The sequence below is a fragment of the Rhopilema esculentum genome, chromosome 16 (assembly GCF_057945365.1).
Source record: "Rhopilema esculentum isolate cy_ngs chromosome 16, ASM5794536v1, whole genome shotgun sequence".
Lineage (NCBI taxonomy): Eukaryota > Metazoa > Cnidaria > Scyphozoa > Rhizostomeae > Rhizostomatidae > Rhopilema > Rhopilema esculentum.
Window position 1 is genome coordinate 9,216,166 of NC_142830.1, and position 16,567 is coordinate 9,232,732.

General features: G+C 34.3%; 3 protein-coding genes across 6 annotated transcripts in view; 1 reads left to right on the forward strand and 2 right to left on the reverse strand.

Moving 5' to 3' along the window:
• LOC135682465 (deoxyguanosine kinase) overlaps positions 1-10,291 on the reverse strand; it is a 27,872-nt gene extending 17,581 nt beyond the window's left edge. Inside the window, exons 1-6 of the mRNA XM_065197367.2 lie at positions 10,070-10,291; positions 7,659-7,803; positions 7,090-7,176; positions 6,612-6,733; positions 5,710-5,786; positions 5,037-5,160 (exon numbers count right to left, since the gene is read on the reverse strand). Coding sequence (XP_065053439.2) covers positions 5,037-5,160; positions 5,710-5,786; positions 6,612-6,733; positions 7,090-7,176; positions 7,659-7,803; positions 10,070-10,291 — 777 coding nt within the window. The remainder of the gene's footprint in view (positions 1-5,036; positions 5,161-5,709; positions 5,787-6,611; positions 6,734-7,089; positions 7,177-7,658; positions 7,804-10,069) is intronic.
• Positions 10,070-16,567, reverse strand: part of LOC135682461 (polypeptide N-acetylgalactosaminyltransferase 1) — a 27,840-nt gene continuing 21,342 nt past the window's right edge. For all 4 annotated transcript variants that reach the window (XM_065197357.2, XM_065197356.2, XM_065197355.2 and 1 more), the window contains 3 exons: positions 14,337-14,435; positions 13,539-13,661; positions 10,070-12,919 (listed from right to left, as the gene is read on the reverse strand). In XM_065197357.2, the coding sequence (XP_065053429.2) occupies positions 12,785-12,919; positions 13,539-13,661; positions 14,337-14,435 (357 nt within the window). In that variant the 3' untranslated portion in view covers positions 10,070-12,784. The remainder of the gene's footprint in view (positions 12,920-13,538; positions 13,662-14,336; positions 14,436-16,567) is intronic.
• LOC135682471 (5-formyltetrahydrofolate cyclo-ligase) lies at positions 10,394-11,273 on the forward strand. Its single transcript, XM_065197372.2, has 2 exons — positions 10,394-10,464; positions 10,677-11,273. The coding sequence occupies exon 2, from the start codon at positions 10,686-10,688 to the stop codon at positions 11,271-11,273; it is 588 nt and encodes a 195-aa protein (XP_065053444.1). The 5' UTR covers positions 10,394-10,464; positions 10,677-10,685.

Below are 16,567 nucleotides of genomic sequence, written 5' to 3' on the forward strand. Positions count from 1 at the left end.
CTCTCCAAATCAATTTGGCTGCGACTGTAAGATAAGACTACAGCAACTAACAAAAGGCCAGCTCAGACAAAGCTGTCAGTGAAGATACAACACTGTGAAAGAATAACAAATCCTGTAGACAAGCCTTAGCTTGTTATAAAAAAAGTGTTGATCAATCGATTATCGCGAGACAGAATGAGATAACAGCCATAATCTCAGAAGAAACTGTAAAACCTCGTTCCTAAAACAGAAAATTTGATTAATGCAGGCCCTACACCTGTCTTTGAGCTTTGTGCTTGAAATGATAGCGGAGATGGCACAATCCACTAGGCCGTGGGGCCGGGGAAAAAGCAAGAATTTCAGGCCACGCCCTTTGAACTACTAGTAAACGCATGTAAAGGCAGTTTCAAAAAATGAGAGTTGAATAGTACCCTTAAGTGTCTTTCATGGTGAATGTTGCTAATTCAAAGGATTAAGGCTCAATATTAAAATTGTACCTTCCAAACTTGCAATATACAATCAACTTTATCCTAGTCTTAGAGAAAGCATGCACGAAAGGCAATCTACTGTAGCTATTTCTTTAAGGTCTTTCATTATTGAAAAGGAATGTAGTTTGCTTTGATCCAATATTCAAGCAGTTATACTCTATTGAAAACTGAAGTGCTCTGTGTATCTGAGAAATTATCATGAACACAACAGCTGAAAGTGGCGGCTGCATGAAGGAGGACTTTGAGTTAGATTCAACAAAATAATAGTTTCATTGATCACATCATGACAGCACCTTATATTCAAATATTTTAGGATGGCTTTATGAGCTTTTGGATTTTAGGAAGCCTTAGAAGCAGATGGCAAAAGATAAAATGTAGGACAAAAAATTTGGTGATTGCTGGAGTTGGGGAACTCTTATCTGAAATACAAACAAAAAACGGAAAAGGGAAAAGTCTACTCTCTTTTACCTTTTTTCTTCGTTCCTTACTTTGAATGTACTACTTTTTTGTTCATCAGTAGGCACTAACTGAGCGTGTTGATAAATATTTCAAAGGCTTAGAGGTGGCGGATCCATATTTATCTATCTACTTGATACTTCACTAAATTTATTTTGAATACGAAGATTCATTTTGAAATACGACCTGACAGCTCTAAAGAGGTTTCTAAAAATAAAAGACGAGGAAGAAAGAGGAGGACGAAAGCAAGAATCAGATTACCACCCAGTTGAACGAATTCTTTCACATGCAACGAAACATTTTCACGATTTCTTACATTGATGTCAATTGTTATCTTCATTTAAGTTTAACTTTAAAAAGTCTTACAAGTGACATGATCGAGAAAAAAACACGGGATAATACTTTTAAAAGCCCTGTTATATCCAAGAAAGAAGATGATTGTGTAGACAGAAAAATCCTCTCCATCTTATTGCACTTAGAACATCTTCGCGTCCGAAATCCCAAAGAACAGGAAAGTGGCCTTGATGTTCGACATAGCGTTTGCAACGGGAAACGTTTCCACCTGGTATTTCATCATAAAATAGAGATCTTTGATGCATGCAGGGACAACAGTCTTCAGGAGAAAAGTAATCTTTTTGGCTATATATCTCGTCCATTTTTAAATCAGGTCATAAAAAAATCATTTCGACGATCCGCAAAGTTTCGCTTCTACTAGAGGACAGAGGGAAATTTAAAGCAGATATGGTTCTATTCACATACGATGTCCCATTGCCAATTTATGGCCATTCAGAGCCTAAAGCTTAAAACAAGCCTAAAGAGTCTATAGAAATATGGAGCAATAAAGAGCCAACCTTATACCCTTAGTTTTGTAAACACGATATGTTATGTTATGACGTCAAAGGCAATTGACAGATACTGAAGGGGCTTAAGCTTAATCAAAAATTGACCAATCAGTGAGTTTGACTCTGCTCACACTCTTGTTGATTGGCTTAAGTTGATTGACAGGAAGCTTAAGCTATTTTTGCGTTTGTTGATTGCCCTAGAATTTCGCAAATGAAAGTACATCAAAAGCTTCATGGTCATTTCTATTAAAATAAGTGAAGTACTATGAAAACTTAAAAATTCATGAATCATTTTTACACGAAAATGACGCTGTACATCAAACAATGCGGAACAAATTAATGCGATCATAAATTTACGCGAATAGGGATCATATATAAATTACGTCATTGCAGGGAGGGGAGGGGGGTTTACGGTTTTGGTGATGAAAGGTGACAGTACGAGATTGGGAGGGGAGGGGGGGTTTCCAGCTTTGGTGGAGTCACCTTGTTAAAAATGAGATCTTCTCTTCCTAGGAAAATTGCATTGTGCTATATTTATAAGGACTCAGACTAAAGTTGCTATTCACATTAAGGAAGGGCTAGTACGTAGCAACAGGTTTATCTCCAACATAATATGAAGGTACAGATAAACTCTCTTCGAAATCTTCATCAAAACTACTTTATGATACCTCACCACTGCTACTAGCATAAACCCCATGACCCTATCATAACATGTTATCGCCTATTCATTCCTTGTTTTCATGAAAAAATTGTTATCTATCAAAAAAGCGAAATGTTCTACAGCCAGTGTCGAAGCCTTGAAGACAAATTAATGTGCTATTTTGTCTACTCATAGACGACTTTACTGACATAGCAAAAATTTTGTAGACCATCTGAAGATTCAGCGACCAATTCTTCGAGAATCTGGGGGTGTCACACACCCTAACACCCCCTACTGGCTATTCCCTTGTCAACAACTGTCTAAATTACACCTAACATTTCCCATGAAAGTTATCAATAGCAGCTTTGAATATAGACAGGTTCACAAATAGAAAAAAGTGGCGAGTGGTTGTGCTGTAAGAAGAACTACTCTCTGAGAATGGATCAAAATTCAAGATCATTTTTCTATGCCTAAGTACTTCTCATGGCAAATTCGTCAGAATTCTTGATTAAAATTGAGGGTGTCACCCCTGCCACCCCCTTCTGACCTAATTTGTATTCTGTGTAAAGAATGTGTGATTTGATTTGCATTCCGTCCTTTTCTGGAGAATTCATAAAATTATAAAGTAGAGAAGATTTAAAGATATACGAGAATAAATGAAGGGTTATTGTTCGTAACAAAATTCGCAAGGCCCCCTCTTTGTCAGAGAAAGTGGTTAATTGCTGTTCAACAGTCAGATAGAAATGGCAGAAAATTGACAGTAACTGTCATCGCTATCTTATGCTTTGAAGTTTTTGCCCCAGTTTTAATCTTGTCGAAATTTTACAAGAAAAAGAAAGCTTTTTTGATGACGAGCATTTGTGAAAACGTAATGTATACTTTCAAGGAAGAAAATGTCGTGGGGAGAAAATGTTGCGGGAAGACAAACTTGCGAGGAAAAACACAAAATTTATTGTTAAAAGAATATTCATTTCTCAGAATCTGCAACTATTTTCCCGCAACTTTTAAATTTTTTTCATGTTCGTATCTTTTTCCCCCGCAACTTTCATGAATTTCAGCAGAATTTCGTTTTCGTTTTTACCTGTTTATCATGGTCTACACGTAACATAACTATTTAAATAACAATTTAGATGAAGAAGGAAACGATGAAGACTTTGATACGTATACCTTTTATCTTTAGCCTGACATCAGGCTCCTCCACCCCAGAGAGCCTGACCTCAGGCTGTAATATCTTATGAAATATTATGTAGATATTTAGCGAAAAAGATTTGTTAATGACTTCTACATTTTGAGTTTATGAATGGTAAAATTTGTTTCAAACATGTTCATAAATAGCAACTTTTAATGTTCGCAACTTTTTAACAATCAATTTTCGCAACATTAGATTCCTGCAAATGTTTTTGATAAAGAAAAAGTTATGCTTTTTTGTTTAGCTCTCCTGTTCAAATTAATATATAGCAAGAGGGGGTGTGTGAGAATTGGCGTCACTGACAATATGATACATGAGGGGTCAGAAAGCTGGTGAGACAGTGGTGACAAGGAGGGTGGGGGGCTAAGAAACTTAAATTGTATTTCAAAACATCTGGTAATTGCAAATCAAAGAAATTCAAATATTCAAATGGTATTTAATTGATGCGTATTTTCAACGTCAGCAACCTGTTATTTACTGAAAGACACTCCAAATCAGGACAGAAAAAAAAACAAAAAACTTCAGGTTGAGCTGTATGGGAGATTCCCATAAAAATAGCAGTGGGGTGGGCTTGTAAAATTGTCAACTTTAGTGGCTATAATGAAAGAGGTCGAGCGTCCCCTGTCCCAGAAGTATGTTGATGACTCGAAAAATATTTTACAGGAACTAGGAATTGAGAAAGATAAAGATGATGACGAAAATGTGGAATTTCAGGCGGAAACAGTTGACAATAAGGAAATTAAAACGTTATAAAAGGTATTTTAGTTTCTCTTGTATTTATTTAAGACTAAAAAAATGGTTTATCTTTAATAGAACCTGTGAAAAGGAAAACTTTCCAGTCCTTTCGCTTTGAACGCTTTCTATTATCTTTATTGTTTCAGATAAAATAATATATCTAAGATATAATCGTAAAATATCGGGTTAATTTCAGTAGATATAAAAAGTTACAAAAAAATTGAAATGGGATAAAATAAACGGACGGGTGAGAAATTTAGGCGGAGATAAAATTAACGGGGTTTAAATTAACGTGGAGTGCGGAGATAAAATTAACGGGGTTTTAATTAAAGAGGAATTTTTGGTGTAATAAGGTGAGTTCTTTTTGTGATTATTGAAGACAATTTATTCAAATCTGGATGGTATAGCCACTGCGGATTATTATTTTGAAAAGGTTTTTGAGAACTTGTAAGAATGTTTTTCATGTATAGTAAGAATCTAGGACACATCTTTTCTCATCACAGTAGAAAAATTAATTTTCCTCAATGACCAACCATAATTGCCTCTCATAAAAACATCATATTCCTAAGAAAAGTTTCAAACACGGTTAATGTTAATAAGGGTTAAATAGTATATTTTCATTTAATGCCCAGTGTAAAACGTCAGGGTGCGCTGCTGAGATTATATATTCAGGGGTTAACACTTGAATCAAACAAATAAAAACCTACCTTGTTGAATCCCGAGGTATAGAGAGGAGAAGGGCCATTAGAGTCTTGTGAGATTGGCTCCTTTTCTGGATCACGACCAAAATCTGACCAATCATAACTTATAACAGGAAACATGTCGTTTTCCCTTTGAAAAAACATTTGCAAAAGCTTGCTTTATATTTCCCAGAGAAATAATAGTAAAATTATGACGTTAGTTGCTACAAATTGAAAGAACAAATCTTTTCGAACTGCAAAGTCTTTTGCTCCACAAAAAGCAAAAACCTGTTGTTCTTCTTTCATAACAAAAAAGTAAGATAAAACAACACAGAAAAGGAAAATCAACTTTTTCAGCCCTTTGGTATGACATTAAATAAAATGAATGAACAAAAGTCAACATTATAAAATGTACCTCATTGTTTAATCGCAAACAATTGTGGATAAAACTGCCTTTTCAAACTACAAAGAGGCTTTTATAATCGCTGATAGATATAAACTTCACTGTTGAAATCATCTCTAAATTTTTAACAGTTTAATGAAATTGAAATGTTCTTTGTATGCCATGTTTTATTACAAAATACATTAAAATAACATGCATTCTAGAACATAACTACAGGAAATTTAAATTTTAAGGAAACATAAGGAAACATATTTTAAAGAAATGACCAAAAATAACAGATATAAATAATCTATATACCTAACACTGCTAAAAACAGCTTCATGTTCCTTTCCTAGTCTGTCTAAGTAATCAAGTGGTATTGTTTGCTCATACTCCTATAGAATGAAATAACATGTTAATAATGATCTCTTTTTAAACACAGAAGAGACAAATTCTAAGAAATGTACTGAATTTTTTGGAAAGAAAATGCAAAACAGTAACAAATTACTTAGAACATTTAGTTTCTTTAACATCCAAAACTGATGCCATGTCGCAATTCATAACTCAAAAATCTGTGAATATTTTCTTGCTTTTATATAACAATACGAAATCAAAATGTTTTGTTAAAAAAATAATAAAGTTGTACAATGATGCTACATGTTAACAGTATGCAAGTACAGGCCTGGCCATTTGAGGAGAGCCATAGCTCTTGCTCCCCTCCAGGCTCTCCTCAAACGCTGGGGGGGGGAGCTAGAGATTGCTCTAATAAATTGTTCTAAAAAGCAAATTTGCTCTCCTTGAAATCAATTTTTCCTTTGTTTCTATTCTTATAGCTCACCTGAATACTACTAGGAGAGCTGTTTACTGCTCCCCTGTTAAAAGTCTTACGGCCAGGCCTGCAAGTAGCATGAAGGGACAATTCAAATTTTGGCTGCAAGCACATCTGTTCAGGATCAAGTAATAGAAACATTACAATTTGGCATCTGGCATTTGATTTATCTAGCAGCAAATGTCTCAATATAATTCTCAATTTTAAAGAAAGCATTCTTTTTATCCAAATGTGGGGAGTTAAAAAAACTGTCGATTCAAAGAGGGTTTGTGATTTAAAGCACTCTTCTCTGCTCACTATCATTTCAGAAATAAGTTTCATCTTTTTTATGAGAGAAATGATAATTAATTCTTAGTATTAAAGATCTGCAGAAAAAAATTTATAGTCTTACCCTGCCTCTTTTCACAATTCTATCAAAACAAACTTTTGGCGAGACATTCAAATAAATGGCAGCAAAAGGTGCTGGGATATTCTCCATTGCTTTCTCTCTTACATTCAAATAGTATTGGTAGCCTGGAAGAAATTCAAAACATGACGTGAAAATTTTAAGTAAAACTTAATGTTCTTACAAATGTACATTCATGAATTGTCTTGAAATTCTTGAAAAAAACAAATATCAAAATTATCAGACACAGGAAAGCATGAGACAATAAAGGCCGTTTCAATTACTTTTTACCAAAAGTGATCCAATATAAGAGATATTTACAAAAAGTATTCCATTTTTCACTGAAATGAAGTGTAAAGCAAGCAGATTCATACTTCAACATTGGGCTTCATCAATATAAACCCAATACTCCAACTCTTTGGTTTATATCTTATTGAAAGTTCAAAATCAGATGGATAATTTCAAAGGAACAAAGCTATCATACCATTATGACTCATGTTTCCATCTTCAAAAATAACATTTGTAAAAACCAAATCACTATATACTGATCGGTCCAAAACAACACCTTGACCTTAAAGGCAAGATCGAAAATAGTATTTAAAGGATATGTACGTCAATTAAGCATGGAAATTAAGCTTTGGTAAGAAACGGGTGTAGAGAGGAAACAATATAGGCATTACAGATGCTAACAAAGAAAATGTTTATCTGGCATTCTGAAAAAACTTTTAAAATATCATGATAAAAAGGCAGCATTAGAACTTTCTAAATCTAAAATTTTGCAAGATAATGTAATCAAAACTTCTAACTTAGCATACTGTCTTGATTAACTACCAGTTGTTGAACAATATTCTAAATTGAGAAAGACAGGAAACCATAAAAATTGTCAGAAGTTTTCTTTTGAAGTTTTTATCACTACTTGCTATCTGGGCCAACAAAGTCTAGGAAGCTTTGAATCTAAAACCTTAGCTTGTTATTTCAAGACCTGAAGATAGAAACTTTTATGTCTCTGAGCAAAGAAACAGCGATGGTTGAAATGATAACACAAACATATACCTGTTTCCAGAATGTGCTTCAGTCCATTAATGTACATTAAATACCTCTGCTCAAATAGCCACAATTGCAGCTTCAACGCATACTTTCTAGGCTCTTTGTAAAACTTGGCAAGATATGGGTTTTTGGGAGCTGGCTCTTCAAAAATCTGTGATTCAAATTGATATTTTGATTACATGATATATACATTTGTTTATAAATGTTTCATTTGAATATAGATATTCCAATGAAAAATTTCAATACATTTCTTAACAGAATGCATAAAGAATTCATCTGGTACCAGGCCCTGAAATGAGCAAAAGTTAGGCGCTTGTTGAATCAAGCCCCTCGATTCAGTTAGGTACTTGGTCAAGCTCCTAGATTACATTTGTCTTCTGATCATATTTTCTTAAATGTGCAAAATCAACAGTTGTAAGAAATTATCCGCGAAATATAATGAAAACGAACTGTTATGATGACATTTAATGTACTCCAAGACGGATTAAATACCTAAATACCCATTTATATTTAAGATAAATGTGCTTTGTTTTTAAACTTTATGTACATCACCAATATCTTATAGACGTTTTTGCCGGATGATCACAAGAAGTTGTTCCAGACCTTTTTAAAACCGCTTTAACTGACTAGAAAAGAGTGCTAACATAGTTAAAATACTAAGTGCCTATTGTATTCTTAAACATTCACAGTGGAATTGATTTTCAAATGCACTTTATCTACTGGCTTTTTATCATCTATGTCATATGCTTGGGTCACAAAAATGACTAGAAATGTGTTAATTGATGAGTTATTTATTCCTCACATTTTACCATTTTGCATGAACAATCTAGCCCTTGCCAGGTAGGGTTTGCGCAAGTGCTAATGCGATGGCGAGTGATCCCTTGCGTCAAACAAAAAGGCCTGGAACACAGAAGCTAGGCAAATGGAAAATAGCACATGTGATCTGAACATTACTTGGGATTTGCAAAGGCAATGAAAACTTTACACTTATGTTTTGTAATGATCAGCTAGGTGCTCGAGCAATCAGGCCCCTAAATTTTCTGAAGTGAGTGTTGAGGCACTCGCGCTTGATCGAGCGCCTCTCATTTCAGGGCCTGTCTGGTACCCTAGTACCCAGTAGTAACCTGAATGTAAGAACCAGAATTATAAATAGGTCTTGAGCAATCCCAATTTTTTAGCATGGAGCATAAATATAGATTGTTAAGATAGAATATAAATTGTTCAAGAGATTTTGGTGCAAGGAACTTCTCACTTTTTTAACATGTATGATAGTTTTTAATTGAAAGAACTAAAAAAGATGCTAAAAAGATTCTAACAGATTTTCATCTTTGAAGTTATATTTATTAAATTTTTTGTGTCAATAACTATAAAGAACAGAAACTTAATGAGATGAGGGCAAAACATTTTTTACAGCAGGTCTTGCAACCTTCACGCAAAGCACTTGCAGTGCATGTATTCTAGTCTTACATTGCATGTATTCTAATAGTAATAGCTTGAGATATTCAATTAAGACTTTATGTAATGACCCCAGAGTAATCACAGCACTCTGCTCCTTGGGCGTTGTTTCCTGTCCTTTTGTAAAGTAGCTTGACTTAATAGTGTAGCCTGGAGCATATAGTGTGACTTTTAGTCGAAAACCATGATACCATGTTTAAAACTGACAGAAGTTTTGAAAATGGTGGAAAACCCCTGTAAACAAAGGTTTTCATAATTTCTTTATTGAAGTTTTAGGTTAAGGTCTGAAAATTGCTTGACCTTTTAAGCCGATAATCCTTGCTTTGCTGTTGTGGTTGCATGTCTCATTTGCAATAACTAGTTACAATGGCATGGCACATGTAGGGCTGTGTTTATTTAAATAGATTTTGATTTTCAACCTTTAAATGACTTGCCCCAGATTACACTGTGGTTTACAAATGTACCTTGCAAGTGCAAGCAGTAAAATCCTGTTTTCTCAGGACTCACAATTCCTCTATATACAGTTTACTTTATGTGCAATTTTTCTAATATGTATGCAAATACAAAACTCTTTAGAAACTTTTACTAATAAAATATGGCCAAACATGTTCCAAAACTAAGAGACTTTGACTTGTGAGGCTTTAGCTACTGTAGTTTTCTTCTAGAATAAAAAATCTTTAATGTGTAACTAACAATTAAATTCGTTCTACAACAACTGAACAAACAGAACTAGTGAACTAGCAGCATCAGGAATGAACAATAAAGGAAACGTAATTGCAACCAATAAATTAGTTGAGAGAAGACAATTCTTTGGGATATCAGGCAACGTGCACTATACAGCTACCATTTTATGTAATAGGTCAAATCTTTGCATCCGACCCAATCTAACTGCTAGGCGCCACCTGTAATAAAGTTATGTATTTATTTTTTGTTTTATTTAAAGTCCTGCCATGAAACCTTACCACGTAATTGAAGTATTCTCCAAGACGCTTTGACAAAGTACTTTTGCCTGCGGCAATGTTACCCTCCAAAATTATCAGCTTTCCTTCTGTAAGACGAGAACTCTTTTCAATAGCTTCAGCCATCGGCAAACTACTGCATTTCAGCTTTGAAACTATGAAACATCTTTTGATTAGGTTCCATTTAAGCCTTTCGCAAATGTATTTTGAGCAACAACGAAGCATTTTACACAAATCTGCTGACTTGCGACTCAAAATAAATGGCCTCCTTCGCGCCAAATATGATTAGTGAATGATGTCTCGTTTCAAAACTGCCTCTTTTGAGAACATGTTTCAGGGTTTCCTGATTCTGTCTTAATTTCTCTAGACTTTTGTATCTTGTAACCACCAGGTACCAGGTAATGTGACAGAGTTTTATCATATTTATACCAGTGTTAAGTATTTTACTGCCTATTTGTCCTAGATTTTGAGATTTGTGAATCCTTCTGATATTACTGGCATTTCGTTACGGCGCAGGACCTTCCTCGTATCGTAAGTGTTTTCCAGAGAGAGGTGAACGGTGGTGTGGTGTATCAGATTCGTTTATTGGTTTTATTTCTATTATTCAAAGGTTTTTGAGATGCAGTCTACAGTTCACAACCTGAAACGATCCCTCCGAAAATCTTTGAAGATTGCTATCAATAAATTGACGGACAATGTGAAGAGAAACGAATCGAAAATAATTACTGACAAGCTCTTGAATCTGGAAATTTATAAGCAAAGCTCTAGAATTTCTGTGTATTTGAGCATGCCTTCTGAAGTTGATACTAACGAAATCTTGAAGGATATCTTTCAGAAAGACAAAAAGTGTTATGTTCCCTTGTACACAAATGATGATATGAAGATGGTCCGTCTTCATGGGATTGAAGATTATGAGGCTTTGCCGCTCACATCATGGAACATCAAGCAGCCACATGAAAATGAAGAACGTGAAACAGCAATGGACAGTGGTGGTCTTGATCTTATTATTCTTCCAGGGCTTGGCTTTTCCAAAGATGGTCAAAGACTTGGCAGAGGAAGGGCCTATTATGATAACTACCTAGCAAAGCATGTCAATCTACATCACAAGAAACCATTCACTGTAGGACTTGCGTACAGTGTTCAGATTTGTCCAGAGATTCCTTGTACTGAAACTGATGTCAAGTTGGATATGGTTTTGTATCCATGATTGTACTAGGACATTGATTGCTTGAGTTATCTCCCAACAGCATACAAGTTTTATATACATGAAGATTGCAAAGTATGACTTTGGCACCCCACTTTGCTAATTATGGTGATTCTCAGTGGGATCTCAACATTCAATTTTAAAGCATGTGACATGTGCAAACTTCTTTTTTACAAGCAAGACAGGGTGCATTCCTTGTAAACCCTGTGCTGAAAGTACGCCATGGCAGTCATGAAATGTTTGTCAATCATATAATTTTTTTTATAAAGAAGCATGATATAAGATAGCCTCTTATATATTTTTCCATCAATTGGTTTTGAAACTTTTGCATTAAGCAAACAAACAGAAATAGTTTCTCTCTACTCTATGTTTTTGTTTGTCACTTTGCTTGCTATATTGTAAGAAACACAGCTGATTTAACATGTTTCAATAGTTATAAATTGGATTTTAAATGTTTGTATAATTGAAATTTTTAATATACACAGAATTTTAACAGTATCTTGATAGCTGTTTTAACACCACCTTTCTTCATAGAAAATATCTTTGCTAGAAGTTTGACAAAACTCTTTCCCTTTGTTTTTAAATATTTTCAAAATTGTATTTAGCTTTGTCATTCTATACCAGTTGTATTTTTCAAATTTGAAGCCTCTAGTTTAGAAATGTCTCAAAAACACAAGTTGATATCTGTTACAGTAAATCACTCAAACTGATTTTCTTCTTTCCAAAAATTATAAATATCTAAAAATTATACTTCAGTTCTGCCTGCATTAAAATATAACTAATATACACCAAATAAAAATAAACACAATACTGATTTTAACTAAATTTGTTCATTTATTTTGTTTTATTCATATCTCTTAAACAGATGAACTGGGGTGTCTATATCTAAATTTAGGTGTTGTGTCATTTTCATACCCTGAATGAATCAAAAAAAAATTTTGTAGTATGATATCTAGGTGCCATGATAATAATTGATGTTCAACGGACACATTGATGATGCTTTTTTAAGGTTGAATTATTAGAGTTTTTCTCTTAGCGGGAATGCCAGTAAATAACTGTTAATCACTACACAATTTGACAGTAAAACTATGTTAATTTTCTAGCCAGTATATTGTTAATACCCGTAACCTTTAATATGTTTATTAGACAACTATTTAAAGACATAAATTATTATTTGCAGAAGAAGAAATTTGTTGCATGTATTCAAACAAGTAACAAATAATTCATTGTCTTTAAGAAAGCTCTTACAAAATACAACCTTAAAAGATGGTATTGATGCTCAACTGGTATTTATTTTGCTTCTTGTTAAAAGCAATCATTTGATTTGGTCATAAAAAATGATATCATCATCTTATTTACTACCAGCAGATATTTAGGAAAGTTAAGTTTACCTAGTAGAAAACTAAGAAATTTATTGTCATACCAATTATGTTGCTCTAAGCCACATCCTAGTATACATTAAAAGAAATTGAGCTAAATTTTTATATTTCAAATTTCTATAAGTGATGTCTAGATCACCTTTTCATATCTTCTACTTTATTAAAGGTCCATTCTTGATTTTTAGCACCACTGCAGTGTCCCATCATAACATATTTTGTAGTCCTAACTTCCATACACATTTTGAATCTGTTATTCATCAGCAAATTTTTCTAAAAAAAATGAAAATTTATGGCTTCATGAACAATCTTAATTTGACATGGTTGAAGTGATCTGATGTGCCAAAAAGGCGAATTTCTAAGTTTAAGTATTACAATCAGTTGCATGCTAAATGACCATTATATGTGTGTGTTTGTGGGGGAAGGGGGGGGGGGTGTAACAGAAGACAGGGTTTGATCAATAAATTTTCATTTCACTTTCAATGTATACATTTCTAAAAACCTGGTGGCATACTTAGGTATCACTGTCACACAATCATGGTCAAGCTAAGATCATATGGAGTTTGTTCACGTTATATTATCAAAAAATATTTTTGTTAAGTTGTATTGAAAGAAGCATTGGCACCAATAAATCTACATCGCCAAGAAAATTGATTAATCATTCTAGTATGTTATGTGGCCAAGGATGACATCACAGGAAGACCCAGTTTATCTGACAGAGAAATTTGGTCAATCTTGTGGAATTTCTAGTATCAAAAAGCAGTGTTAATATCTATGATATTTGTCTAACTATTACATTGATTGGTTGTCTATCTATTATATATTTATAAATTTTGAGCCTGCCAGTTTTATTTCACTTAATTCACCTCAAAGAAAAAATCATTGCTTCTACCTTGTAGACCCATTTTTGATTTAGACCTAGGTTGTCACACTCTCGTAAATAGAGGTCATGTCCGTTGTAGTCCACACAGTTGTCTTCACTTCGAAGCTCGCCTCGGCTGTTGAACGTGAAATACTGTGGGGAAAAATTAAATTCCAGCATAAATGAATGTCTCCATTCGATCATTTAAAAGAGCAAAGTCATTGCCATCAAATTATATAGAAGTTTAAGTAAATGACACAAACAAACTATCATCTGCCAGGAGAACAAATTTTATTTATTTTGCATCCGGTATTAAACATACTTATTAGCAGGTAATTTTTCTGCAAGTCTATCTTGCAAAATTTTTCCCTGCTGATACAAATTTCCCTGAATGAGTAATAGGAATGTAAACGGAAAAGTGTTAATTTCTATTTACTGAAAGGTAGAAGCATCGTCAAATAATGAACTCTGATATTCTAAAAGTAAGTTATTAGCCAAAATCGTGCTTGCAAAGTTGGCTTGATAAAGCTAGATTGTAAAAACGTTTTAAAATAATGAAATTCGTATAAAGTATTTGAAATAATAAAATTGGAGAATGCGAATTTTTACTCACAAAATTTACACATTCTATAGCAAAAAAAATTGGTAATACTCTGTGGCGAATGATAGTGGATTAGCGTGCAAAATTGACAACAAGATAAAGTTAATACTCTTATTCACATCTTGGGTTTTAGTAAAGTTGCCAGAAATATTTTCAAGTACTAATTTATCCACACCAACCTTGCCTGATTATATTCAATACGAGTCAGTTTTTTCGTGAGTCATTACCTGGTTTCCACCTTGTCCGTGGCATAAGTAAAGCCCAAGTGGAGCGCCGTCTTGCTTTCCAAGTGTGTCGAGGCACAAGCTCGTATCCGGATTCTTGATCTAATAGAAATGACAGTGACGATATCATTGTGGCGAGCTATAGAGATATAAATGTATTGCCACTGACAGCCTAATTGCTGGCCCTAGGTCGGCTTTAGGTCCTCATTCAGTCTAGCTGTACTGATGAGCCCTGACATGGGGCGAAACCGGTCTACAGCCGACTGTTTGAGGTGCCAGTGGCTTTCTTTACTTCACACTATAGATATATGTATTTTTATTCAACAAAATAGGTTATATCCGCGGTAACTCGAACATTCATAAAGTCGAAATGTGTTCTGCAATCGCCTGGAACCTTCTCCAATACTTTCAAACCTCCCGATATCTCGAACATTTGTTTGAAGGAAGAGAAATTTTTGCATTAGTCTTCAAAAACAAAGTGTCCAAGTTTTTCTGCAAAGCGATCAATATAGTTTTTTTGGGGTGATAAAGAGAAATTATTGTCCTGTTGGTCAGCTCAAGTAACCAGCCGACGAACCACGACGAATCAGCTGGACAAGGAACAAAGAATGATGGATCGCCTGAAGCTAATGATCGACCGACCAAGCCTTGCAGCTTCAGATCACAAAGGGCGATTCTATGTGCCCATTTACAATCATCTGCGGTGAAATGAAATGCCGATCCGACAAGATAAACCATTATTTAAAGTTTCTTATCTGTCCTCTTTCTCTTTCCTCGCAACACAGGACGGGTACCGTTGGGCAGATTACAGGTTGCAGGGGCTAAAAAGTTTCGAAGGGCAAACCATGTTACAAACGATGCAAGAGGGCAAGGTTTCTGTATATTGCTTTTGTAAGACAAAAAGGGTATGGCAACTTCAGGCGCGTGGATGAATAGAACAGGGCGTTTTAACCATGCCCAGTTCTATACAACAAATTCTACTCTGCTTATACGGCACCAAGCACTTTCAGACAAACCAATAATCAGTACATTTTATTTGTTCTTCAAGACTATAAATCTTAGGCCGGTCTATTCAACTTGGACATGACACAAACGCTTTTTTGATGATCAAGATATTGTTCTAGCTGTTGATGTCTAAGTCAGAAAATATTTAGATAATGATCATGCCAATTTGACAGCTTAGAGAGTGAGCACCATTCTATTCTTTCTAAACGATGAACTGAAGCGAAAGATTAAGACAAATACATGATTCTCTTGCTATACTTTGTCAACCAGAATACGTATTGTTAACCTGTTACTCAATTATGTGCCAATTGCATTCCATCCCTTTTGCTTCTCTTGCATTCTCGGCAATAAAGAGGTTTGTTTTTATCTCAAGGGTCAAAACCCGTAGAAAATCAATCATCTTGCAGGGAACGATTAAAATTACTGCTAGCCATGACCATTGAAAAGAGAGCTTAATGTTTCTAGATGTGCAAAACATTATTTACATCTTCGATTAAACTTTGGGCGAACTATAAAAAAGGCTTTTATATCCATTACTAAAACCTTGTCTTTAGCTCGCGTGCTGTGATCAAACTTAGTAAACCTTAGAGGGTCCTTAGAATTTTTGTTCTGGATTGACATTCGAAAGAAAGCTTTACATATTTAAAACAAACCATCTGATCGGACCAGGATGATATCTGTACAGAAGGATACTTAAAATAACAAACATGCTCTTATTCATGAACTTTTTAAAAATTTGAATTTGCTTTGTTTAATTGTATATGACGGGCTAATGCTGTAAATTTATAAAGGGATATTTTTATTGTGAGTGCCGGATTGACACAAACTACACTTCTTCCAATGTTTATCCTGTGCTGAATTCTGTCGTGCTTTTTTCTCATCGCTTGTCAAAAGCATTTTTGTATGAAGGCTTAAAGTTTCCAGTTTAGATTAAGTACCAACAAATCTGGTGGATTAATTTTCGGTGGAAAAATTTTGGTCATATTTTTCAAATGTTCGTGTAGATTTCGGTGAGAACTTGAAAAATCTTGGTGGAAAAAAATTTGGTGAGTAAAAAAATGAAGCACTTTCTATAAGTTATTTCTATCTTCAACATAAAATTATCTGGAACGCAATCATAAGAGATAATGCCAGCCCAACAAATGGAACTGAAGAGTAGGTAAGAATGTCATAAATTCTTATTTAAAGGAGGTCTTTTATATTCAATTTTTATAGCCCATGGAGCAAAA